We start from the raw sequence: 23,589 nt of genomic DNA, 5'->3' as shown, positions 1-23,589 counted from the left end.
TTCCTCTTGGTTACATACCCTTGATCATGCCCTACCAGGCCTCCCACACCCACCTCCCCACCAATTTGCATCACTTGTTGTTCCCTTGACAAACCCAGGGACAAGGGAACAACAACCTTATTTTCTATGGGGCTTTTCTGTCAAACTTCTGTACAACATCTTCACCAATATTAGTAGCATTAGCAGTGGCAGCATCACCATATTAACATCCCCAGTAGCAGAATCGTCATCATGATCTTCATCAATATCATCATCATCACCATTCTCACTAGCAGTAGCATCATTTTCACCATTATCACTAGAGTTAACATCATCATCTTTATCTTCATCACTGTTATTATAACCATTATCTTCACCATGCTTGTCACCATCATAATCCTTTACATTTTTTTGTTCTCCAATTAGAGATCATGACCTTTGGCCATAACAAAAAGATTATGAAGTAAACAAGTCACATATTATTTTCCCCATGTTACAGATGAGAAAGCTGACGACTAAGAAAAGTGAAATAATGTTTTCCTTGAGTCACATAACTAATTAATGGAGGTGGTAAAATTTGAAACTGAGTCTGAGGATCATGGGCAGAAACTACAATACATCTGGCAGAGTTGCCAGGAGTGGTGTGGGAGGGCCATGGAAATTTTTGTTTAGTCAAAGTATAATTAACTCTAGAGGTGTGGTTTCCATGGACCATGTATATGTTGGGGTAGTATTGAAATGAAGAGAGGTGACCCTGTATTTGACCTGAGTATTATAAATCATGATCTTTTGATATATACAGGTGACATGGGAACAATTTTGACTCCTTCAAGTTGTCTGCTAGATGGCTGCTTGTTTAACTTCAAGCCTTTAAGATCCCAGTATATCTTTTGATAGCCGTGCACCATCAACTTTCTTCACCACATTTGCTTATGCACCCATTTTGTCTTCAACGATCATGTTGGGAGGGTGAGCATCAGGTTGTTAGAACAAAGTATTCTTGCATTAAGGCAGGGCCTGAGCAGAGGCCCAAAGCCCGTTCACTTTCTCAATGTGTTACCACATAAATATATGTACGTAGGCCAATACCTCTACTTTTATGAGTTAATATATTTACATAAGTCCACACCTATGTTTATACCTCTATCCATAGCTTTGCTTCCTATATCGTTCTTCTTTTTCCTTTTACCTTCCTCCTGTCCCACCATCATGCTCGCCCTTCTTCTGCCTCTTAGTAATTCCTCTCAGCTAGATTGCTGTTGCTCCAACACTCCCAGGATCTCTACGTCCTCCTCATTGTTGCTTTTAATTCCCTAGTTGTTCCCCTGTCTATGGTAGTTCCACTGTCTATGGTGTTGTTTGCTCACCACTCCCTTCCCCCACCTCTTCCTCTCCCCAAGTACCTTCAGAGCTTGCCACCCATACCTATCTTATAGGTAGGCAAAACAAAGAGAAAACAAAAGATTGAATAAAAAGAGGAAAAAAATGAAAAACCATACATAATTCAAGGTCTGTCTGCTGACCTTTATGACTCCCTACCGGTCCTGGGGTGTTCCAGGAACTGCCTCTCCTAGCTAGAAGTCTATTTTGGGGGCTTCTCAGGGACTTTGTGGCTTGGCTTTGCTCCTGTTGCTGATCTGGTATGTTCCCTTCTTGGTTTGTTCCACTGGATTGAGGGAGGGGGAGCTGTCAGATCGGTCTCACTCCCTGCTGTGTGTCCCCAGTATTGTCCTCTGTCATGAGGGGACATCATGTCTCTAGCAGTGGTCAGCCCTACAGTCCTCTCTCTGCCTTAGCAGCTTCATGCAGAGACATCATCCTAAGGAGTATAAAAATACAGTAGAGGGGGAAATTTCATAGGTTAAAATGAGACTCAAGAGGCATATAAGATTTATCCTTTAAAAGAAACTAGAAGAAGAATATTTTTGAAATACTTACTGTATGGATAAGGAATTAAAAGCATGTATGGAAATATTAGGAGCCCTAGTGACATAGTGGGCTAAGCATTGGACTGCTAGCCACAAGTCGGTGGTTTAAGCCTACCAATTGCTTCCCAAAGAAAGATAAGACTTCCCATAAAAATTAATGTTCAGCCTTGGAAACCCTATGCAGCAGTTCTTCTTTGCCCTAATAAGGATCCCTATGAGTTGGAATTATTATTACTGTGGTAATTATGGGTATTTTGTCATTGGTTTTTTTTTTAAGTCCTTTGCTGGAAGGGACACAGAACAAAGCATTTATAGATTCAATGATATGATGCTTAGAATTGGCCTTAAATTCTCCAACAAAAACCAGCCACAGCAATAACAGCATAGACTATGAGGAGTGATGAAACAACACGTCATTGTCTGAAGCTGGGTAACAACGAGTACATTTCCCGGGCTGTTTTTGTTTAGTTGTTTGCTTTGTAAGGAAGCCCCTACTCTAGCAGTTTCTAGAACACTTGGAAAGAGACTCACTTACCACTCTCTTCTTCTTTTTAAGGCTTCGTCTCCTTTGGGAAGAAGAAGTCTCAAGACGTGGAATTGAAAAAGCTTCCGTACTTCGCGTGATGCTGAGGTTCCAAAGAACAAGGGTTTTCATCCAAGTATTTGTGGGCTGCTTCTTCTGTGTAGCGAGTGTATTAGGGCCAGTAAGTTGCACACTTGATACGATCTGGGGGAGATTCCAGGCTTTGGAGATTCCAACAGAACTGATGGCATGTTTAAGTTCATCTGATGAGTTGTCCGTGTGTTTATTTCTCAGCTGCTGTCCGTTAATTGAGACCTTTTAGGAGATACTGGTCAGGGCTGTGGATTCTGTGGCCATGACTGCTTGAGAGGCAAAGCTTGGCCCTGTCATTTAATTAGTGGGTGACTTTGGACAATTTAATTACCTTCTTTGTACCTCAGTTTCCTCAAGGAATTTCATGGACACTGTCAGGGGTAGACCTCACTGAAACCCTCATGTGTAAAATAGAAATAATTACGTCTTCTACTGCTTTTTATTTTATTTATTTGGTTGGTTTTTTTTTTTTACCAGTTGCCTTTGAGTCTGTCTGATTCATGGTGACCCATGTGTGCCAGAGTAGAACTGTGCTCTTTAGGGCTTTCAGTGGCTGATTTTTCAGACATGTATTACTTGGTCTTTCTTCCAGTGAGCCTCTGGGTAGACTCAAACTTTCAATCTTTCAGTAAGCAGCCAAGTTCCTTGACTGTACACCTCAGGGATTCCTATCGACTTCATAACATTAAATGATATAAAGTATTTAAAGCGCATAGGGGCAGTTCACTGGTAGAATTCTTGCCTTCTATGGAGGAGATTTTATGAAGCTAATAACCTCATGTCTATCTGTCAGTGAAGGCTTGCATGCTGCTATGATGCTGAACACATTTCAGCAGGGCTTCCAGACTAAGACTTAGAGATCTACTTCCCCCCCAAATCAGTCAATGATAACTCTATAGGTTACTACAGAGTCTGATCAGCAACCGATCATTCCTATGACACAGAACTGTGTCAGGGGTCAATTGGTTCTAGCATAACAATTGTGAGAATGGTGCAGGACTGGGCCATGTTTTATTTGACTGTACACAGGGTCACTATGAGCCAGAACTCACTGGCACTTAATAACAACAACAACAAAAGCAACAAGAACACGGCCTGACTCAATATATGCTGGTTATTCTGGAACTGTGGGTGATGTAGGTGCTGATGCATGGTCTCCTTGTACTGTGTTTGGGATGGATTGACTCCAGTTCTTGTTCTCCAGTTCCTCTGCCCATGATTCTGATTTCAGAAAGTGAGACTCATTAGTTCAGCTGGTATCACATGCTCACTCATGGGCCAGGGGTAGATGGGGCACTCTGCTTGACAATCCAGCCTAAATATTATGCAGTCAGGGAGAGGAGCATCCCTCTGGAACAAGACGGTGGAGTTGTTCACAGCAATAGGGAGAAGGAATGGAGGGCAGGAAAAGATAAAGTGGATGATTACCATAGATATAACTAACCTGAGTTAGGTGACAGACAATGCACCAGGCTCTCTCCATTTGTCCATCTAGATCTATTCTCCATCATTTTTTCTCCTGTCTTAAACCCTGTTGGCACAGAGGGTTAAGTGTTGGGCTGCTAAATGCAAGGTTGAGAGTTCAAACCTACCAGCTATCCTACAGAAGAAAGATAAAAGATGAAAGGGAAGATTTATGTTCTCAGAAGCCCTAAGGAGCAATTCTACACTGTCTTTTGGATCTCTACGAGTTGGCAGTGACTTTATGGCAATGGATTTGGCTTGGTTTTGGGGTGTGCGTCTAGAACCTGATCTAGATGGACCACATCAGTGGGGTCTTTTCTCATTAGATTTGATAAATTGGGAGGGGGGGTGGTATCTCTAGTAGGAGACCAGGAGGGGTGAGGGGAGAAGAATGAGATCACAATATTTATTCCCTGACTCTCTCCTAGCCCCTGGAGATTAGTAAGCACAGCTCCTGTCTAGTACTCTCTTGGCCTGGCACTCTTTTGCTGGCTTTTCGTAACTTTACCTTCATTTCTCCCCTTTAGGCCTTGGGTGGCAACAGCTCTCTCCAGTGAGCTTAACCATCTGTTTTTGGATTTTCTAAATTTACCTGAACCTTTTAAGTGGCCACTTTACCAACTAAAGTATCTGGTTTGGGATCCTTCTCTTCCCTGCCTAGATGAACTACTAGATGGCAGAGCTGGGAGTCAGATGTGAGCCAACTCAACTCCCGTATCTCCTCCAACGACACCACCGTTATTGAAGAATCCAGACATTAGTCCTTTCAAAGATTCAACATATAGCCCCTGAATGATGCTTGTAAACTGAATGAAGGATGGGGAGGTTTAAGGGATCTAAACTCTGTTTTCTTTTTAGGCACTGATTATACCAAAGATCCTGGAATATGCCGAGGAACAGTCAGGAAATGTTGTCTATGGAGTGGGGCTCTGTGTTTCCCTCTTTCTCACAGAGAGTTTGAAGTCGTTGACTCTGTGCTCATGTTGGGTCATCAACCAGCGCACGGGCACAAGGTTTCGCACAGCTGTTTCCGCACTGGCTTTTGAGAAGCTAATAGAATTCAAATCTGTGACCCACTTCTCTGTAGGAAAGGTACGTGCACGGAATTGCATGTGTCAAGCTATTCTTCCTTATCCTCCTCCAGACTGAGGGGGGTGGGGTTGGGGTGCCAGAGAGGGGAGGTAAGGGGAGTAGGAAGGGAGGAAGAAAGAGAAAGAATCATGTCCAGGGCATAAAAAACTCCCTGGCATCAGAAACTTCTAATTTCACAAGGGGAGAGGAAAAATCAAGGTCGACATCAACCCAAGGATAATTCCCATGAGGTGGAGACTGGACACATTCACCTCTTCTCTCCAACCTTTTAACCAACTCTGACAGTGGCTATCCTTCCATGGCACTCTCTGTGTCTCTGATGGGATGGATTATTGTGTTGTGATGGTCACACAGACCACATGTTCCTTATAGGGTTTATTGGGGGGAGTAACCGGTTACAGACAGGATTAGAATCAACTTGGAGATCACAAGAGCAACTCAGGATACAGTTATTTAATCAGGACAGCTTCTTTTTTGTTGTTGTTGTGCCTGCAGGCAGGCCTCTGCTGCCAGCTCCTGCTTGGGCCTGGCTTCTTGTTCTTAGTTTGGGCCCTCAATCTTGAACTCTGCTCTGCCCTGGTAAGTGTTATAACTATTTCTTTAACTCTGCTGCTAAGAACCCAGGGAAGGGCAAATAAAGATGCTACATCAGGGGTGGGGAACATATGGCCCTCAGACCATGTAAGGCCTGAGAGATCATCTATAACAACTAACAGCACACAACTCATCAAAGAGAAGCAATCAGGGGTGAGTTAATTAAATGGTTGACCAAGTATAGCAACTTAATTTTGAATGGGATAATTTTGTATGACCTGCAAATGATATTTCAATGGTCCTTGGCAGAAAAAAAGGTTCCTAACCCTTTATGCTACATAAAGGCTGAGAGAGGCAGGAAAGGCTTACTCTAGAGAAGATCTGATGAGATGGCCAGGGAAAGATGAAGAAAGACATCACGGGTGATGGGAACAGTTGGAGTAGAGCCACAGCATCCCCCCTTAAAGCTGTGCGCATGTCATGATACTAAAGAGGCTGGCTAAAGGGAAATGGCTAGGTCACGTCAGGAAAGCAGGAGAGGCCAGGCAGAGGCCAGATACAGGGGGATCCAGGAAGAAGGGGACAGGCTTTGATGTGATGTGCATAGACAACTTGTATGAGTGTTTTTGTGTTTGGCAGTAGGAGAAAGGGGAAGTGTGATGGTGGCACTACCATGAGTTTACTGTCTGTAAAGTATGTTCTCTTTAGATGCCCCACAAAAAAGAAACTAAACGTTTAGTTAAGGAAGGTCACCCGTCCATCGTGGTTCAGGCGGTGGGCCCATGGGGAGAGCTTGAGAGGTGGTGCCTTGTCCCCTCGCATCCGCCCACAGACCCTGCCCCCCAGGCAAGGAAAGGGAACCCCTTGGCTGCTGCCTTGACTATGTAGGGTCCTGTGTGAGCCAACGTCTCGTGCCTTTGGGGGCGGGGGAGAATTCAGTTAATATTATTATTAATTATAGAAGAAGTAGAAAATATATACTTTATATGAGCACTGTTTGGTCAGATATTCACTGAAATTCTCTCCAGAACTACACACTGTAGATATAATTATTCCAGTTTTATAGGTGGAGAAGCTGAAGTTCAGGTAAAGTAACGTATCTAGGGTCACTGTATCTCGGGGGTGAGGAGAGATGTGAACTAGGGGTGACTTCACTTTACACCCTGTCTCCCAAACATTCCTTCTAGGGAACAGCATGGCGATTCCACTTGCCACAAAGGGCACATGTTGCCCCTTCTGGGAAGCTGGAGAGATGACCCCTGGTTTACTGTCTTATAGGCCATCAGCTTCTTCACCAGCGATGTAAACTACCTATTTGAAAGTTTGTACTATGGCCCCTTGGCCTTGCTGGCCTGTTTATCGCTGGTTGCCTGCAGCATTACCACCTACCACATTCTTGGACCAACTGCGCTCATTGCTACTTTCTCCTATTTGCTGATTTTTCCACTGGAGGTAACACCTTTCTTTACCATCTCTTTGATGTTGGCCTTTCCCCAGGAAAGCTCCCAGGGCTCTGGAATCTGGGCTACCTCTGGGTAGGAATGCTGACGCTTTTGTTGATTGTTCGTTTCACTGTGGCTGAGATTCCATTTCAATGTTGATCTCAAACTGTTACCCGGCCACAATATTTGGTTGAAAAATAAGAGGTAAATAAGCTATATGAGTTTGGTCTCATAGTTTTCTTTGGGTGATTATCTGCTTAGCAGATTTTCCTTGGTGGATCTTATTATATCTTCTCTTCCATCTAGAATGCTCATTTAACACTTATTATCAATGTTAATAATAACTCACAGTCAACAAAAGGGTTCTTTTGGCACAGTGGGGTAAGCACTGGGCTGCTAACCACAAAGTCAGTGGTTCAAACCCATCAGATACTCTATGGGAAGAAGATGAGGCTTTCTGCCCCTGTAAAGATTTACAGTCTAGGAAACTCTTTGGAATGATTCTGTTTTGTCCTCTAGGGGAGTTATGAGTGGAAATCAACTCTGGCAGTGAGTTTTTAAGATAATCAAAAATGTTAATGATAACATTGAATAATTCAGCCAGTGCTTCACATTTGGCTTAGCACAGTATCATTGAGGTTCGGGATGCAAATTTAATTCCAAAGATTTAGGAGAAACAAAGCGGAGCAAAATAGAAAGTGACTCTTGGGTTGGGGATTCTCCAAATTATTGAAACTCCAGGGATTTTCTTTTGTGGGATTGTTAGTCTGAGCAAAAAGTGAGTGTAGTTGCTAGGAGGTTTTAGGGGCCAGAAGTCAGAGGCGTCACCACTCTGCTCAGTTCATCAGAGCTTGGCTTGAGACCCAGAAGAGAACAGCCCATGATGTGTGAGGCATGACAACCTAGAGAGGCTCCCACTGGGAATCCATCGGCCGAGGCCGAGGACTAGGAGGCACAGTGCATCCACTCAGGGCACGATGAAACGCAGGTGTTCATCCTGGTCCCTGGTGGTACAAATGTTTGAGCGTTCAATGACTAGTCAAAAGGTTAGTGGCTGGAACCTACCCAGAGGCACCCTGGAAGATAGGCTTGGTGACCTGGTTCTGAAAGATCACAGTCTTAAAAGCCCTCTGAAGCATTTCTATTTTGTGTCTATGAGGGAACAATGCGTTGGAACCAAACAGACTTAATTTTGGTTATTCAACCCAAATCTGGAGTTTACCTTTGGAAATACCCTTAGCCACGAAATGCAGAATAGCCTGAACTCTTCAGCCTTTGTAAAGGGAGACTGTTCCACATCCATATATTTGCTACATCCTGATTTCAGGTATTCCTGGTCACAAATGTTGTGAAGATACAGAATCGCACTGCTGTGGTCACTGACCAGCGCATCCGTGTGACCAGTGAGATTCTCTCTTCCATTAAGCTGATTAAAATGTACATGTGGGAGAAACCATTTACAGCAATAATTACAGGTAGGGAAAGCTGACTTTACACTCAGAGCTTGGTGGTGTCATGCAGGCCAACCTCTCTCATGGCTAGCATCTCTTTCATGCTTTGGAGATTTATTTCTGTGGTCTTTGGGAAATGTTCTTGTGATCAAGTGCAGTTATTTTCATTTTTTTATCCTCCAGATCTAAGAAACAAGGAAAGGAGACTACTGGAAAAGAGGGGACTATGCCAGAGCTTGACCACTACTACCTTGGTCATATCACCAACAATGTCCATAGTAATAATGTTCCTCATCCATACAGCTTTAAATTTAAAACTCACACCTACAATAGTACGTGTTTGGAGTACTTTACCTTCTCCTATGCTCCATAGTGATAAGGAGTTCCCTCATGTGTCCTTCCTTTCCTAGCCCACTCCTCTCAAAGATCGGAAAGATCTCCTATCCCAATCCACTTGAAAAAGTGACATTCCTTTGACAGCAGTTGTGAAAGGGATCGGATTTGGTGCCCAACCCCAGCCAGTCCTGGGGCTTTGGGGCTCGGCTCAAGGGGAGTCCCTCTGGGACATGAGGGTACAGTGAATGGTGTGACTCTTTGCTGGGCATGCCGACACAGTAGGGTATGCTGGGGCCCTCTAGGGTTTCCCGTATGGGCTCCAATAAATTTCTTCCCTTTTGCTTAAAAAAAAGAAAAAAGAAAGGGATCAGATGTAGAATTGTCCAGGGGTGGAGGGGAGGTGGTGCATGCAGCTAAAACCCTGAGGGTTTTGATACATGCCTTGGGATTTGGAATTCCAATTGGAAGAGTTTCTCTGACCCAAAATAAGAACCCTGGAGCGGCACTTAAATAAAAAGGTGTATTTTCTTCTACTGTTTCCTTTGTGGTCTGATCTAAACCTCCTCTGAGAAGCAGTAGCTGCTTATTATGGCTGTTCCTAAATGCTGTCAAGTTGGCCCCTGACTCATGGGGATTCTATTCACAGCAGAAGAAAATGAGCCTAGTTCTGTGTCATACCCATGGTCAGTTGTGGGTCAGACCATAGGCATTTGTTGTCTGACATTTGGAAGTGGATCACCAGGACTTTCTTCACAAACTGTCTTAGTGGGGAAGCTCTACTGAAGCTTATTTGATGTCATAGCAACATGCAGGTTTTCTCTGATGTTTGCTGTACACGAGGTGCATTGGCTGGGAGTCAAGCTTGGGTCTTCCTAATGAAAGACAAGAATTCTACCACTGAGCACCTCATTTTTGGATCAGAAACTCCAATCTTCTGAGAATAATAAGACAGTGCACTGCTCTTATACAATTTGCAATCCCATGGGGCAGGCCAGAAGATTTCACAGGAAGCAAGAAGGGGAAGCATTGAAGACTCCTCTGTGTTAGTCTGGGTACTATAATGTGTTTGTCTGGGTGGACTAGAGAAACAAATCCATGGACACACATATGTGCATAAGGGAGAGGTTTATAAACAAGAACAATTGAATGTTGAGGAAACGTCCCAGCCCAGTCCAAATCAAGTCCAGATATTAGCCCATATGTCTGATACAAATCTATAAAGTCCTCTTCAGACTCACAAAACACAGTCAATGACGCCAAATGTAGATCACAGGCCAGTGGGTAGAAAGTCTTTGGATCCAGTGGCATTGGGAACATCTCAGTGCTGGCAGGGGTCTCTGCATGGCTTCTCCAGCACCCAGGGCTGCATCAGGGTGGGTCCATGTGTTTTGTCAGCCACTGTACCTCCCAGGCTGTCAGCAGAGTCTCCCACCACCAAGGAGGAAATACCGGAATTTCCAGAATCCTTAGGGGAAAGCTATGCCCACACAGAAGCCTCATTGGCTATGACCTGATTGACAGGCTAGACTCCACCCCTACACGCTTAATCCTTAAATTGACAATTATATAGCTGCCACATCTTCATTCATGGACCTGTTTGTGCTCCACTGAATGGTCACATTTGCTTGACTCAAACATCCCCCAGGGAACCTCCCCACCAGATGCCTGAAATGGGTGGTCTGGAAAAGGATGGGTCAGCTTAGAGAACTTTCAGTGTATCTTCAGGATCATACTGTACTCATAACAGGCAGAATTAAATCAAGCATTTGAACTGTCTTGGAGTGTTTTTGGATCAAGCTTGCAGAAAGAAGGAGTGGAGATTGGAATCGTTTTGATGGCCTCCAAGGTACTTCTGAGAGGTCACATGTGGAATCTGAGTCTACTGTGGTTTGCTTTGTTAAGGAAGGTCTTGTGGATAACGGTTAGGCTTGAAGAGAAGGGAGATTTTGAATGCTAGAAGGGCAATTTATAATTAAGTCAAAGAAGAAAAAATATCAAATTCACTATAATGATGACACCAAGCTACAAGGTTGATTTACTAAGTTTTCTTACGTGTATTTTCTCAATGTTTCCCAAGCTTTATTCTAATACCAACGTTATGATTTTTGCCACTATGCCAATGGGGGAAACTCAGGCTCAGAGAGTGGGTGGTCTGCCCAAATTTATAGTTTTGCCTTCTCTGTGGGAGACTCAGGTTCAATTTTCAATTAGTGAACTTCATGTGTAGTCACACTTGTCTGTCCCTGGAGGCTGTGTGTTGCTATGATGCTGAACTAATTTCAGTAGAGCTTCCAGATTAAGAAAGGCTAGAAGGAAAAACTTGGCAACCCACTCTTCAAAATTAGTCAACGAAAACTCTGTGGATCTAGGACCGACTCAAGGGTAGGTAACAACAACAAACTATGCTAGGGACCAGACTTTCAAGTCCAGTGCTCCCTCTGGTCTCCCTAAAATACCAGTGTAGCCTCTGCCAAATTGAGGACTTGTTTCTTGTGCGTTTAGGGTCTGGTTCTGTGGATCGAGGCTCAGGGATGATGGCCAGGATTTGCATGACTGAGCAAGACCCTCTTCTCTCTCCTTATCCAGGCCTTCACTGCAGTAGCCACCCTGAATCCTTTGCGGCTATCAGTGTTCTTCACACCCTTCGCAATCAAAGCCATTGCAAATACCACTTCTGCAGCCAACAGGTTCAAGGTAAGTACCCAACTCTTTGTTGGATGCTCCTTTGCCTCCAGGCCCTAGGCTCTTCCTTGTGAACATGTCCCCCACCAAAGCTGAGTCTGGCAGAGAGGGATTGGCTAATTTAGTGACCTGTTGTTTCAAGGCTACTGGGAGGTTCTGGATCAGATGCTTCAGGTTGGTTCCCAGCCCTCAGAGGTCTCAGATTGGTGGTCTGAAAACTGTATGAAGCATGAAGATAGGGTTGCCTATGCGTTCCCTATTGTTTTGCTAAAAACAGAAGGAAAGAAAAAAACTATATTCAATACTTTTTAAAACATGGCTATTTTATGAAGAAACAGATTTCTGGATTTTCTTGAATGGTCAGAATGTCTGGCAACATTGGGCCCACAAGCAGCTGAAGCTGAGGTACTAGCTGATCTATTTAGAAGGAATGTGTATCAGTTTCCACAGCAGTCATCACCAAGCCGTATCACATCCCAAACGTCCTTTTCATTGTCATTTATTATCTTAGAAATAGCCCATTTCATGTATTACATAGTTGGTCCATCCTGGAATCTGAGTTTAAAACCCTTCCCTAAACAAATTTTCGAAAAAACATTTTATACTAATTTCACTTGTAAACACATGCAGTCTGTGACCTGTAAAATCCATTGCCTGTGTTAGTCTGGGTAGACTAGAGAAACAAATCCACAGAAACTCATATGTATATGAGAGAGAGTTTTATATAAAGGGTATGTGTACATTAAGAAAGCTTCCCAAACCAGTGGTGTCTAAGCCCATTAGTCCAACATTAGCCCATATGTCCAACACTGATCTACAAAGTCCTCCTCAATCTCACAAAACACACTCAATGACACCTACTGCAGGAAGAAAGCTGAATCAGTGAGCATGTAATCATCTCAGCACTGGCAGAGGTTTCCATGTGACTGCTCCATCACCCAGGGCTACATCAGGGAATGTCCATGCGGCTTCTCCTCAGGAATATCTTGCAGGAAGTGAGCCTTGCCAGTGGAAGCAGGGAACTGGTAAAGGCAGCTGCACCCTGGTCTGACCATCAGAGAGCAAGAGACCCAAGAACTAGAAAGGCGAGGCTCACCAAGCCATTTATCTTTCTGCCCTTCAATTGATAAACATGTTATCAGCCAGGTCGGCACAATAATCCTTAACTATCTCAATCCACCCCTTGCCAACTTGGCACCTGTACACAATTTTTTAGCCTAACAATTGCAGTTAAGTAACACCTACACCTTAATACTATAATTCTATGAATTATATTCTATGAATATATTCCCCCACCTATGAAAGTTTGTAAGCCACCCATTTCATGTCTTTATCCCCCCAATTTTGGATATCCAATTTCTATTCTACCCACTTACATCAAACTAGTGCTCCGAGGAGAAAATCATATTTTTCGACATGAAGAACCTTCATTCCAGTTGGAACCTTGTGAAGTCCGCATCCATAAGCAAAGTCAAATCAGGACAGGCCATCCATAAAGTCAGCAACAATATGCACCAGTTCACAGGTTCAAAAATCTCTTCATCTGGTCAGGTTCTGGTCAACTCAATGTGGGCTGTCTCACTTAGCCTCCCCAGGGTGCCCATTGTTCACCTTGCCTTTAGATCATGGGCTTTCACAAATACTCAACAAGCCTAGCCCCCTGATGCTAGGTCATGAACTTTAGACCAGTCAACCTGCTCTCGTCTTCTCTTTTTCCTGTAAACCAAGTCCACAGGTGTCAGTAGCCAAACTCAACCCATCTCTTTATTGCTGCATTTCTCCTACTTCCACTCAACAAGTAGATGCAGGTGGTCATCTAGTAAGCATTTTAGCCTGCTTTCAAGCTCTCTTTAACGTTCAGTCCTGGAGAGGAGTTTTCTTCATGGTTCCAGATTTTTTCCAGCTTCTGAAAAAGACTACTGGTTCCTGAGTACCCCAAAGCACTGGGTGGGGCATATCTTTTCAAAGCTTTCTTTGCAGGTGTGACCTGACCCATCAAAGATCAAATTATAATGGCTGAAATCAATTGGGCTTACAAGCTTTCTATTTTCATACTTTCCAAAATAATTTCTATAAATCATAAGCAGAAGAAATCAATATAAACAGAGTAGAATCAGATACTAAACTCCATTCTTAAAACAGTCAAGTTCAATCCTTATTTAGCTTATCTAAATCTTTATCTAAACTATTCTATTGATACAAAAATATGGGATTAGGTCTCTGAGAGCATCAAAACAGAACCAGGCTTTCTGTCAGGCATCTTGTCCTTCTGTTAGCCATTTTCCTTAAAACAGCATGGTTTCTGAGAAATTCAAATGGTGATTTCTACTCCTGAGCTAAAAATATACATTAATCACATTTGCTTTTGCCATTTTAAGCAGGAATAACCAAAGACTACAACCAAACAAAGTAATCAAAACTTTAACTTCCCATATTCTTTCCAGAAAACCACTGAGTAAACAGTGTGACTTTATCTGACCTCTGGCTAGACAAAGAAGAAAAACTCCCATGAGGGAGAGCTCAAGCAAACAGCTACTCTCCATCTTATGATTTGTTTCTCCAGTACCCCACTCCTGACACCATAATGTGTTAACTATCTCATTGCCTCATTCATTGATATAGTCAATATATATTTCATCACCTACTATGTGTTGGATACTGAGACAGGTAGAGCCAGCGTGATAATACGGTCCCTGCTGTCAGTGCGTTCCAATCTGGCATTGGAAACAAGTAAATTAATTATCAAAGAAGATATCAGATAACAAGAAGATCAGAGAAATTGATAAAACAGCTTTATGTTAGAGTGTGGGGGAGAGGGCTAGGGGCTACTTTAGATAAGCTAGCCCAGGAAGGTCCCTCTGCTGAGGAGAGATTTAAGCTGAGACTTGGATGATGAGGCAGAAAGAAAAGCAAGTATAAAGGCCCTAAAGCTGGAATGAATTTGACTGCTAAAGTAACAGGAAGAACGAGCATTCTTTATTTATTAAATAGCCTTAGGAGCTTCCCTAACTTCTCAACAGCTTGCTTTCTTCTGCCCTGCCGGCATACTCAGCTCGTTCATCCTCTTCTCTGTGCCGGTTTTTACCGGTGGGTTTGCAGAGAGGAGGCAGTCTCAGTCTGGGCTCAGAGGGGTGGGAAAGGGTAGAGGATGAAGCAATAGCAAGGGACACCGCTTTGGCTGCATTCAGGACCTGGGTTTCTTGGGAAAAGGCTGGACAGTAGGAAGGTCTGGGATAGGTAGAGTTGCGCTGGGAGATGGGAGAAGGAAGGAACCAAGGCAAAGATGTCAAGCTCTGCACTGTTCTCCCTCAAGGCAACAATGGGCTGGATCTGACCAGGACTGTTCTTTGAGAAGGGGGCACTTATTCGCCAAGTCTTCCTCACTAAGTCAGGACATCCAAGGCACTTAAAATCCTCCTGCTTTGGTCACCTAAATGTTTTACCTGGTTCTGTCCATAGGTGACTTTGTGGCTGCTGTACCTGAGTGGGGAAGAATGATCCTTTGTTTTCCTTTCCTTGCACTGAAACTGTAAACACATTCCCTGTGCACGCTATCTCTTGAAGGAAGGAGAGACCCGTGAGCTCTCAGGGAGGATCCCTTCCTGGAGGGGACATTAGTGGCTAGTTAGTGGTGGCAGAGAAGGTGGCTGGGGAGCTGGGAGTGTAGTCTGGGGTTTTGAAGAAGGCTCCTGTGGGGACAACGGGGTAGGAATCTTTAGACAACACTCTACTTTGTGTTGTTTATTTAAAAACACGGAATAGAATAAAAAATAGAGATTGATGGTATGCTTAGAGCATTTGGATTTTTTTTATTAGTTGGGATTTAATACATATAACATATAATTCCTATTTCAATCATGACAAATAGAATTGGACAATTGCTACCACAATCAGTTTCCAACCATTCTTTTCCTATTTTGACTCATTGCATTGTCTCCCTTTTGCTCTACCCCTTAAACCACCACTGTACCCCTCTCCCCTGAACCCCTAATTCTACTTGCTGCCCCTATAGATTCATCAATCCTGGGTTTCATATACAAAAAACCAGAAAAGCATATAACACATCTTCAAGAGAGTGACCTCCATTGACATAACACCTCTTAGATACACTCTAATAGGAATGAACAAAAACCAAACCAAAAATGCAGAAAATTTTGGAAACCAGATCAGGTCCAGCCTGCATCATAGGGGAAAATCTTCTGACAAAGTTTTAACTGTTCAGGTGAAGTTTATGCCTTTGATCTTCTATACTTCTCTCTCCCAAGCACTGTGCTTAGTGATCACTCTCCTCTCATCTCTTCATTTTAGAGAGGGGAGTTCTTTGGAGGCTTATTTCCTAGGTAGTTCCACAAATGAATCTTGGGCTCCCAATGTCATTCATCGCCTTCTGCACACCAGATTCTCACAATTTGGGCTCCGATACGGATCCCTCCTTCGACTTCAGATTATATGGATTCCAGTCCTTTGGTTACTGATGATGGTGTGCTTTTTCCATGTGGGCTTAGTTGACATCTCACTTAGATGGCTGCTTGTTTGGAGACAAGCCTTTAAGACCCCAGATGCTATTTTATCTGATAGCTGGGCACCATCTAGATTCTTTGCCACATTTTGCTCTAGCACCCCTATCTTCTGTATTCCCTTCCTGAGGGCAAGTATAGAGCAGGGCCATGATGAAAGCACTAATTGTTCTTAAGTTGGAGCTAGGATTTAGTGTGAGCCCAAAACCCATTCCTGGATCTATGCTTTTTTTTTTTCTTCCTTTCTTAATTTTCTGTAACTTGTGAGGTGATATATGTGTTAGTTTGGATAGACTAGAGAAACTAACCCAGAGACACTCATATGTGTGCAACAGAGAACTTTATATCAAAGAGCAATTGTATATTGAGAAGACATTCCACCCCAGTCCAGATCAAGTCCATAAGTCCAATATTAGCCCATATGTCTGACACCAGTCTATAATTTCCTTTTCAGACTCACACAGCACATGCAATGATACAGGAAGATCATAGGCCAGTGGGTGGAAAGCCTTGTGGATCCAGTGGTGGTGAAAGCATCTCAGCACTGGTGTGGGTCTCTCCCTGTGGCTCCTTCAGCTCCAGGGCTCTGGATCCATCAGGGGTCTCCATGTGGGTGATGCCAATGGTGACACACCTCTGAGATACACCCTAATATGAACAAGCATAAGCTACATATAACAGAATGACCTTCACAGGATTGTTGGAATAATGCATATCTTAATACAACATATAGGGTGTTGGGACAGCAAGGCCTGTTTGTCCATAGACAGTATACCACTTGGGGTTTTGAAGAGACCCCGCTTTTGGTTTTATAAACCTTGTCAGTATCTACTCATAGATGGATATGTGTTGGTATAGCTGATTCATCAAACCAGAGTGCTATTCAAATTCTATTTAATAAAGTTACAATAGTTATGATAAAACTTTAAGAAGCAAGAAAGCAAAAAACAAAGCAGGGGAATGAAAAATCACAAAATTTGAAGCAGTGGTTACTTGTGGGGAGGATTTGGAGGCCTTCTTCTCTGTGGACAATGCAATGGGAAGGCCATGCAGGTAGGTAAAAGTTATAGCTTCTTAATTCAGTGATGGGCTCATAGATGCTCATATTATTGAAAATAAACCTAGCTGCTTTAGCAAACCTACCTTCTCAATTAAGTTTCTGAAGGCATCAAGCCTTCGGAAGTTTTAGCAAGCAAGCCTCATGCCCATCGGCGCTCATCTTCACTCATTCTTTGGGCTGGGAATCACAATGCTCTCCCATGCTCTGGCTCTGCCACTTCTTGGGTGCCATCGTTTTCTGGCCCTGAATCTAGGATGCTCAACGCACAGGAGTCCCAATGACATACTCCATTCCTGGCTCTTTTCTCTCTCTCTTGTTTTCCTTTTCTCTTAATTATAAGAAGATACTCCTCCCATCCTGTATCTGAGATGGTTCATTTTATAACTAGCAGGATGCCAATCACAAATAATGGGATCATTGAATACTATAAGTATCTTCCCCCAACAGATTCATCAGGAAAAAGTTGTTCGGTTGGAGTAATGAAGACTGGGACTGGAAGATTCATATTAAATACTTCACGACATTGCACAGACCAACTGGCTTCTCAGTAAAACGAATTACATTCCTGCTGAGCTAAAGAATAGAACTCTCTCTCCCTCCCCATCTTTTTGTCTGTCCAGAACATTTTCCTCCAGAAGAGCCCTGTTCCGTATGTCCAGGCATTCAAAGACCCCAGCAAGGCACTGGTTTTGGAAGGGGCCACTTTGTCATGGAAACAGACCTGCCCTGGGAGTGCCAATGGAGCCTCGGAGTTGGCGAGGATTGGACACACTCCTGATGAGATGACCAGACCTCAACGCCCTTTAGGTGGCCCCAGGCCAGAGGACAAAGGACAGAGAATGGGCCCAGAATTGCGCAAAATAAATTTAGTGGTGTCAAAGGTAGCTTGCTTTATACCGTGCTGGAAGGCTGGCTACCAGACTTTTGGGGCCGGTGGCTAGGAGCTCAGTCTGTACCTTATTATTTCTTTGGTTAAAAATGGGTTTCTTCAAGATATTCCTTTTTAAAGTACATTTTTTCATGGAATGCAAACATAGGACTTCCTTCTCAATTTGGTATAAATTCATTGGTCACATGGAACTTTTAAAATAATAGGCAAGACCTCAGAATTGCATGAGAGCACTGTGCACTGGCACTTAGAGGGACCAAGGACACAGAAAAGAAAGGGAGTGGATTAAGCTCACACTTATTAAGTTCCTGGTATGTGTCAAGCTCTATTCTACAAGTTTTTATTTGTTTGTTTTCTGACTCCTTCTCTACCTAATTTTTGAAAAGGCTCAACCTCTTTCTCCTGTTCTAGCATTGACACTTCTATTATCTATCTACACATTTTGCTTCAGAAACATCACATCCAGCTCCACAGCTTTGAATTTCACCACTGTACAATTATCTCTAGCCTTGATGTCCTCCGAACTCCAGAATTAACTACCTATTTAAAATCTCTACCCCAAATCCTACCTATTTCAAATAAAACATGACCCAATGAGAACTCTTAATTTTCACTCTCTCCAACTGGTTCCTTCAGTCTCCCCCCTCTCAGGAAATGGAGCCACCCTCCTTCCGGTGAGTCAAAGTTGATTGCTTTCTCCTTTCTCCCATTAATCTAATCCGTGAGGAGAGTCTATCAGCTCTGCTTTAACTTCTCCCTCAAGTTCAGCCACCATATTCCTGCTTGGCCCCCAAACCATCATCAGGTCACTTCTGGCTCCTTACCATCTTTCCTTCTTTTGCTTTTGCCCTCTTCTGGAACACTATCCAGGCAATGGACAGCAGGGTCTTTTTGAAATGTAAACTTATGCCACTTTTCTCCCTAACCCTTCTTTGAATTTCCACTGTACCACCTAGCTGCACGTTTTACGATTTCTCCCATTAATCCCTCCACATCAGCTGCACTAACCTGTTGGCAGTTCTTTGACACGTGAGTTGAATTCTGCCTCAGGACTTTTCCAACTGCCTTTCTCAGAGCCTACAACATCCTTATCCCAGATCTTCCTGTGCCTGCCTCCTATTTGTCATTCAGATTTCAACTGCAATGGCATCTGCTCAGAGAAACTTTCTCTGGCCAGCCTATCTAAAATTGTCTCACCTCCAGGTCTCTATTACAGTAGCCAATTTCATTCAGCACTCATCACCATTTGATCATAGTGCAGTGAAGGTAGAAAGAGGGATTCCAACAGTGGAATCTAGCTGCATGCTGGTGCCCCTTCCCTTGAGATCTGGGTGGTAGATTGTGAGCCCCAATTTTATCATCTGTGAAAGTTCTGGGGTGTGCTTTGCCTGATGCCATCCAGACAAGAGACTCAGCTCACATTTTCTCCAGTTTTAACCCCTGCCCCCTCAACACACACACACACATCATATTTATTTATTATTAATTTTTTGATGGGTATTGTTTTCTTTTTAAAAATTATTTTTCTCATTGTTTTATTACAGGCTCATACAGCTCTTATCACAACCCATACCTACATCAATTGTGTAAAGCACATTTGTACATTCATTGCCCTCATCATTCTCAAAACATATGCTCTCCACTTAAGCCCCTGGCATCAGCTCATTTTTTCCCCTCCCTCCCCGCTACCCCCTCCCTCATGAACCCTTGATAATTTATAAATTATTATGTTGTCATATCTTTTGCTGTCTGACGTCTCCCTTCACCCACTTTTCTGTTGGCCATCCCCCAGGGAGGAGGTTATATGTAGATCCTTGTAATTGGTTCCCCCTTTCCAACCCACCCTCCCAGTATCGCCACTTCCACCACTGGTCCTGAAGGGATCATCCGCCCTGGATTCCCTGCGTTTCCAGTTCCTATCTGTACCAGTGTACATCCTCTGGTCTAGCCAGATTTGTAAGGTAGAATTGGGATCATGATAGTGCGGGTGTGGGTGTGGGTGGGTGGGGGAGGAGGAAGCATTTAGGAAGTAGAGGAAAGTTGTATGTTTCATTGTTGCTACATTGCACTGTGACTGGCTCGTCTCCTAGACCTTTCTGTAAGGGGATGTCCAGTGGCCTACAAATAGGCTTTGGGTCTCTACTCCACACTTCCCCCCCCCCCCAACCGTCATTCACAATGATATGATTTTTTGTTCTGATGATGCCTGATACCTGATCTCTTCGACACATCGTGATCGCATAGGCTGGTGTCCTTCTTCCATGTGAGCTTTGTTGCTTCTGAGCTAGATGGCCGCTTGTTTATCTTCAAGCCTAAGACCCCAGGCACTATATCTTTTGATAGCTGGTCACCATCACCTTTCTTCACCACATTTGCTTATGCACCCACTTTGTCCTCAGTGATTGTGTCGGGAAGGCGAGCATCATAGAATGCCAATTTAATAGAAGAAAGTATTCTTGCATTGAGAGAGTACTTGAGTGGAGGCCCAATGTCCTTCAGCTACCTTAATACAAAACCTATAAATATATGCACATAGATCTATTTCCCCATCCTCATATATAAATATATTTATATATGTACATGCCTTTATTTAGACCTGTATAAATGCCCTTTGCCTCTGGCTCTTTCCTCTATTTTCTTTGACTTTCCTCTTGTCCCACTATCATACTCAGTGTTCATTTGGATTTCAGTAGTTCCTCTTGGTTACTTTACCCTTGATCATGCCCTACCAGGCGTCCTACACCCTCCTCACCACCGGTTTGGATCACTTGTTTTCCCCTTGTCCCTGGATTTGTGAATAATATTTTTATGGTCTTCCTCCCCCCACTAGAATATAAGCTCAACGAGAATTGTTTTCTTTACTACATGGACAAAGCTCAAAGGACCTTTTGAAGGATGAATGAATGAATTAATGTATCCATGAATTCTGTAAGGCTGGCTTCATTATCCTCATCTTACAGATGAAGAAACTGAGACTCAGGGAAGCTAAGTGGCTTGTTTAGGATCATAGAGTAGATGCCAATCTAGAATTCAGATTGTCTGCCTGATTTGACAATCCTTATTTGAATTCCTCTCTGTCACTCCCATAGGTCCTGCTGCCCATAAGGTTGTCTCTGCCCAGAGTTATAGACCAAACTCAAAGCTCTTTGTGAATGCTGCTTACCTAAGAAGTCTTGGGAAGGGTGATATTTTATTTATTATTTTTGAGAAAATAATAAACCCACTCTGGAGAAATTGGATGCTTGTACTATCCCCATTTACTCTGTCCTCTTTGGCTTTGCAGGGTATGATATTAGGGATCTGTGGCAATACGGGTGGTGGCAAGAGCAGCCTGCTATCAGCCATCCTGGGAGAGGTAAGTAACATGTGATCATAATGCATTTCCATTAATTGGCAGTCCAGTCATTCGCAATCTCAAGTTTGCCCCCCTATGCTCACTATTACTTTCTTTCTCAAAGGACTGTAAGAAAATAGGATTTTGTAAATTGAGAGTGGGTTGTCCTTGCCCGATGGAGGAAGAGAGTTATAAGTGGGTTCCCTCGTTCGTGGCACTCCACCCTGAGGCAGCACTCAGGACTGGAATGTCTCTTGAAGCCCATCCTCCCCTATTCTGTGTGTTTCCTTACCCTGTTTCTTAATCACGTAGTAATCAGGGTGATGATACAGGGTGTCTCAAATTTTAATACGAAAATAAAAATACTATCATGAAGCCCAATTCCTACCATTGCGGTGTGGTATGTCCTTGTTGAGTGTCATCAAGAGTGAAATGTGATGGTAGAGAGAGGGATTCCAACAGTGGAATCTAGCTGCATGCTGGTGCCCCTTCCCTTGAGATCTGGGTGGTAGATTGTGAGCCCCAATTTTATCATCTGTGAAAGTTCTGGGTTGTGCTTTGCCTGTTGCCATCCAGACAAGTGACTCAGCTCACATTTTCTCCAGTTTTAACCCCTGCCCCCTCAACACACACACACACACACACACTATTTCTTACACACACACGCATGCGCGCGCGTGCCCACAGAACATTTGCACACTTCATCTCCCACAGGAGGGGTGTCCTGAGTAGTGCAAACAGTTAAGCACTGGGCTATTAACTGAAAAGTTGCTAGTTCAAATCCATCCAGAGCCACCTTGGAAGGAAGTGTTGGCTATCTGCTTACAAAATCCTTGAAAACCTTCTAGAGCAGTTCTGCTCCAAACATGTCGACTCACCGGGAGTCAGAAAAGAGTAATGTCAACAACAATCCCATAGGAGTTTCTCACCAGCCTTCTCCATTCAGTGCCCAGATTCACCCGCTCCCGTGGCTTTTCTCACTGTCCCTCCTCTTTTGCCTCTCATCCCTCTCTCCCACATGGTTCAGAGGACTAACAGGTATCCTTCCTACACCCAGCATTTCTCCCAGTTCTTTCTCCACGAAGTCCACAGCCCAACTTATCCAGGTAGCTTGCCGACAGGAAGGTCTTTGTTTAATAGGTTCCATCCAGTGAAATGCAGCCATGTTTTAGATAGAGTTTCTCATCTAATACAGTCTGAGAACTCTTTTTTCTGTGATCCTTTCCCAAGATTCTTTAAAAGGAGATTGAAAACTCCTTTTAAAATTTGTATCGGAAATAATGATCCAAGCACTTTGTGTCAGGGCCTGTGCTAAAAGATTTCCATATTCCTCTTCAATTTCATAATCCAGTGAGAAAGTCACCCACTGTGGTCAGTTTACAGATGAATAAGCAAGGTTCAGAGAGTAACTTGTCCAAGGTCACAAATGGGGGAAGCCAGGGTGGAAACTGAAGTCTATCTGAAGTTGGAACTCTGCTCTTCATCTTTCCCTGGAAGCTTATATAAAATCCACCTTTCTATCTGGCTACTGGCCTGTCAAACTCCTTTTCAAATGAAACTTTTTATTTCCAATAAAGGGGAAAACCATTTTAAAGCTTTGTCCTTAATGATGAGAAATCATAAGGAAAAAAACAACAACAGAGAATTGGAGTGAGGGGGAGAAAGGCATAGACAATAGGTCCTATCCCAGGAACCCTAGTGACATAATGGGTTAAGTGTTGAGCTGCAAACCTCAAGTCACCAGTTCAAACACACTAGCTACTCTGTGGGAGAAAGACGAGGCTTTCTACTCCAGTCCAGAGTTATAGTGTCTTGGAAACACACAAAGACAAGACTGCTCTGGCCTTATAGAGTCACTATGAATCAGAAGCCACTTCATGGTGATGAGGTCTTTTTTGATGCTGGTTATGGTGCGGATGAGACATATATATATTAAAATATGTGATCTTTAAGCTTACCATACAAAGAATCAGAAAGAAGATATGATAGCAAAGACCCATACACTTTCCATGTAGTTTCAACAGTTGATACAATTTTTCCTCATGTATGTAAATATATATTTTATAAAAGTCTTCAATTACAAAGATTATAATATTTTTCTATGCTAAATATCTTATTCTGAAATTTGGAAATAAGGATGTTTCCCCTTGTTTAACCAGGATACCATTATCACACCTAGTAGCAGAATTAATAACTCCCTAATATCCAAGCCAGGCTGAAAACATATAGGGTGTTTTTTTTTTTTTCATATAGGGTGTTTTTAAA

General features: G+C 43.2%; 1 protein-coding gene across 1 annotated transcript in view; it reads left to right on the top strand.

Moving 5' to 3' along the window:
* Positions 1–23,589, top strand: part of ABCC11 (ATP binding cassette subfamily C member 11) — a 93,696-nt gene that overhangs the window by 10,369 nt on the left and 59,738 nt on the right. Inside the window, exons 4-11 of the mRNA XM_004704900.1 lie at positions 2,464–2,611; positions 4,846–5,079; positions 6,892–7,065; positions 8,383–8,530; positions 8,690–8,838; positions 11,429–11,536; positions 17,722–17,982; positions 21,274–21,345. Of these exons, the coding sequence (XP_004704957.1) occupies positions 2,464–2,611; positions 4,846–5,079; positions 6,892–7,065; positions 8,383–8,530; positions 8,690–8,838; positions 11,429–11,536; positions 17,722–17,982; positions 21,274–21,345 (1,294 nt within the window). The remainder of the gene's footprint in view (positions 1–2,463; positions 2,612–4,845; positions 5,080–6,891; positions 7,066–8,382; positions 8,531–8,689; positions 8,839–11,428; positions 11,537–17,721; positions 17,983–21,273; positions 21,346–23,589) is intronic.

This window comes from Echinops telfairi, unplaced genomic scaffold, assembly GCF_000313985.2.
Source record: "Echinops telfairi isolate 266 unplaced genomic scaffold, ASM31398v2 ScPeMD7_2291;HRSCAF=2852, whole genome shotgun sequence".
Lineage (NCBI taxonomy): Eukaryota > Metazoa > Chordata > Mammalia > Afrosoricida > Tenrecidae > Echinops > Echinops telfairi.
This window is presented reverse-complemented; position numbering and strand designations above follow the sequence as displayed.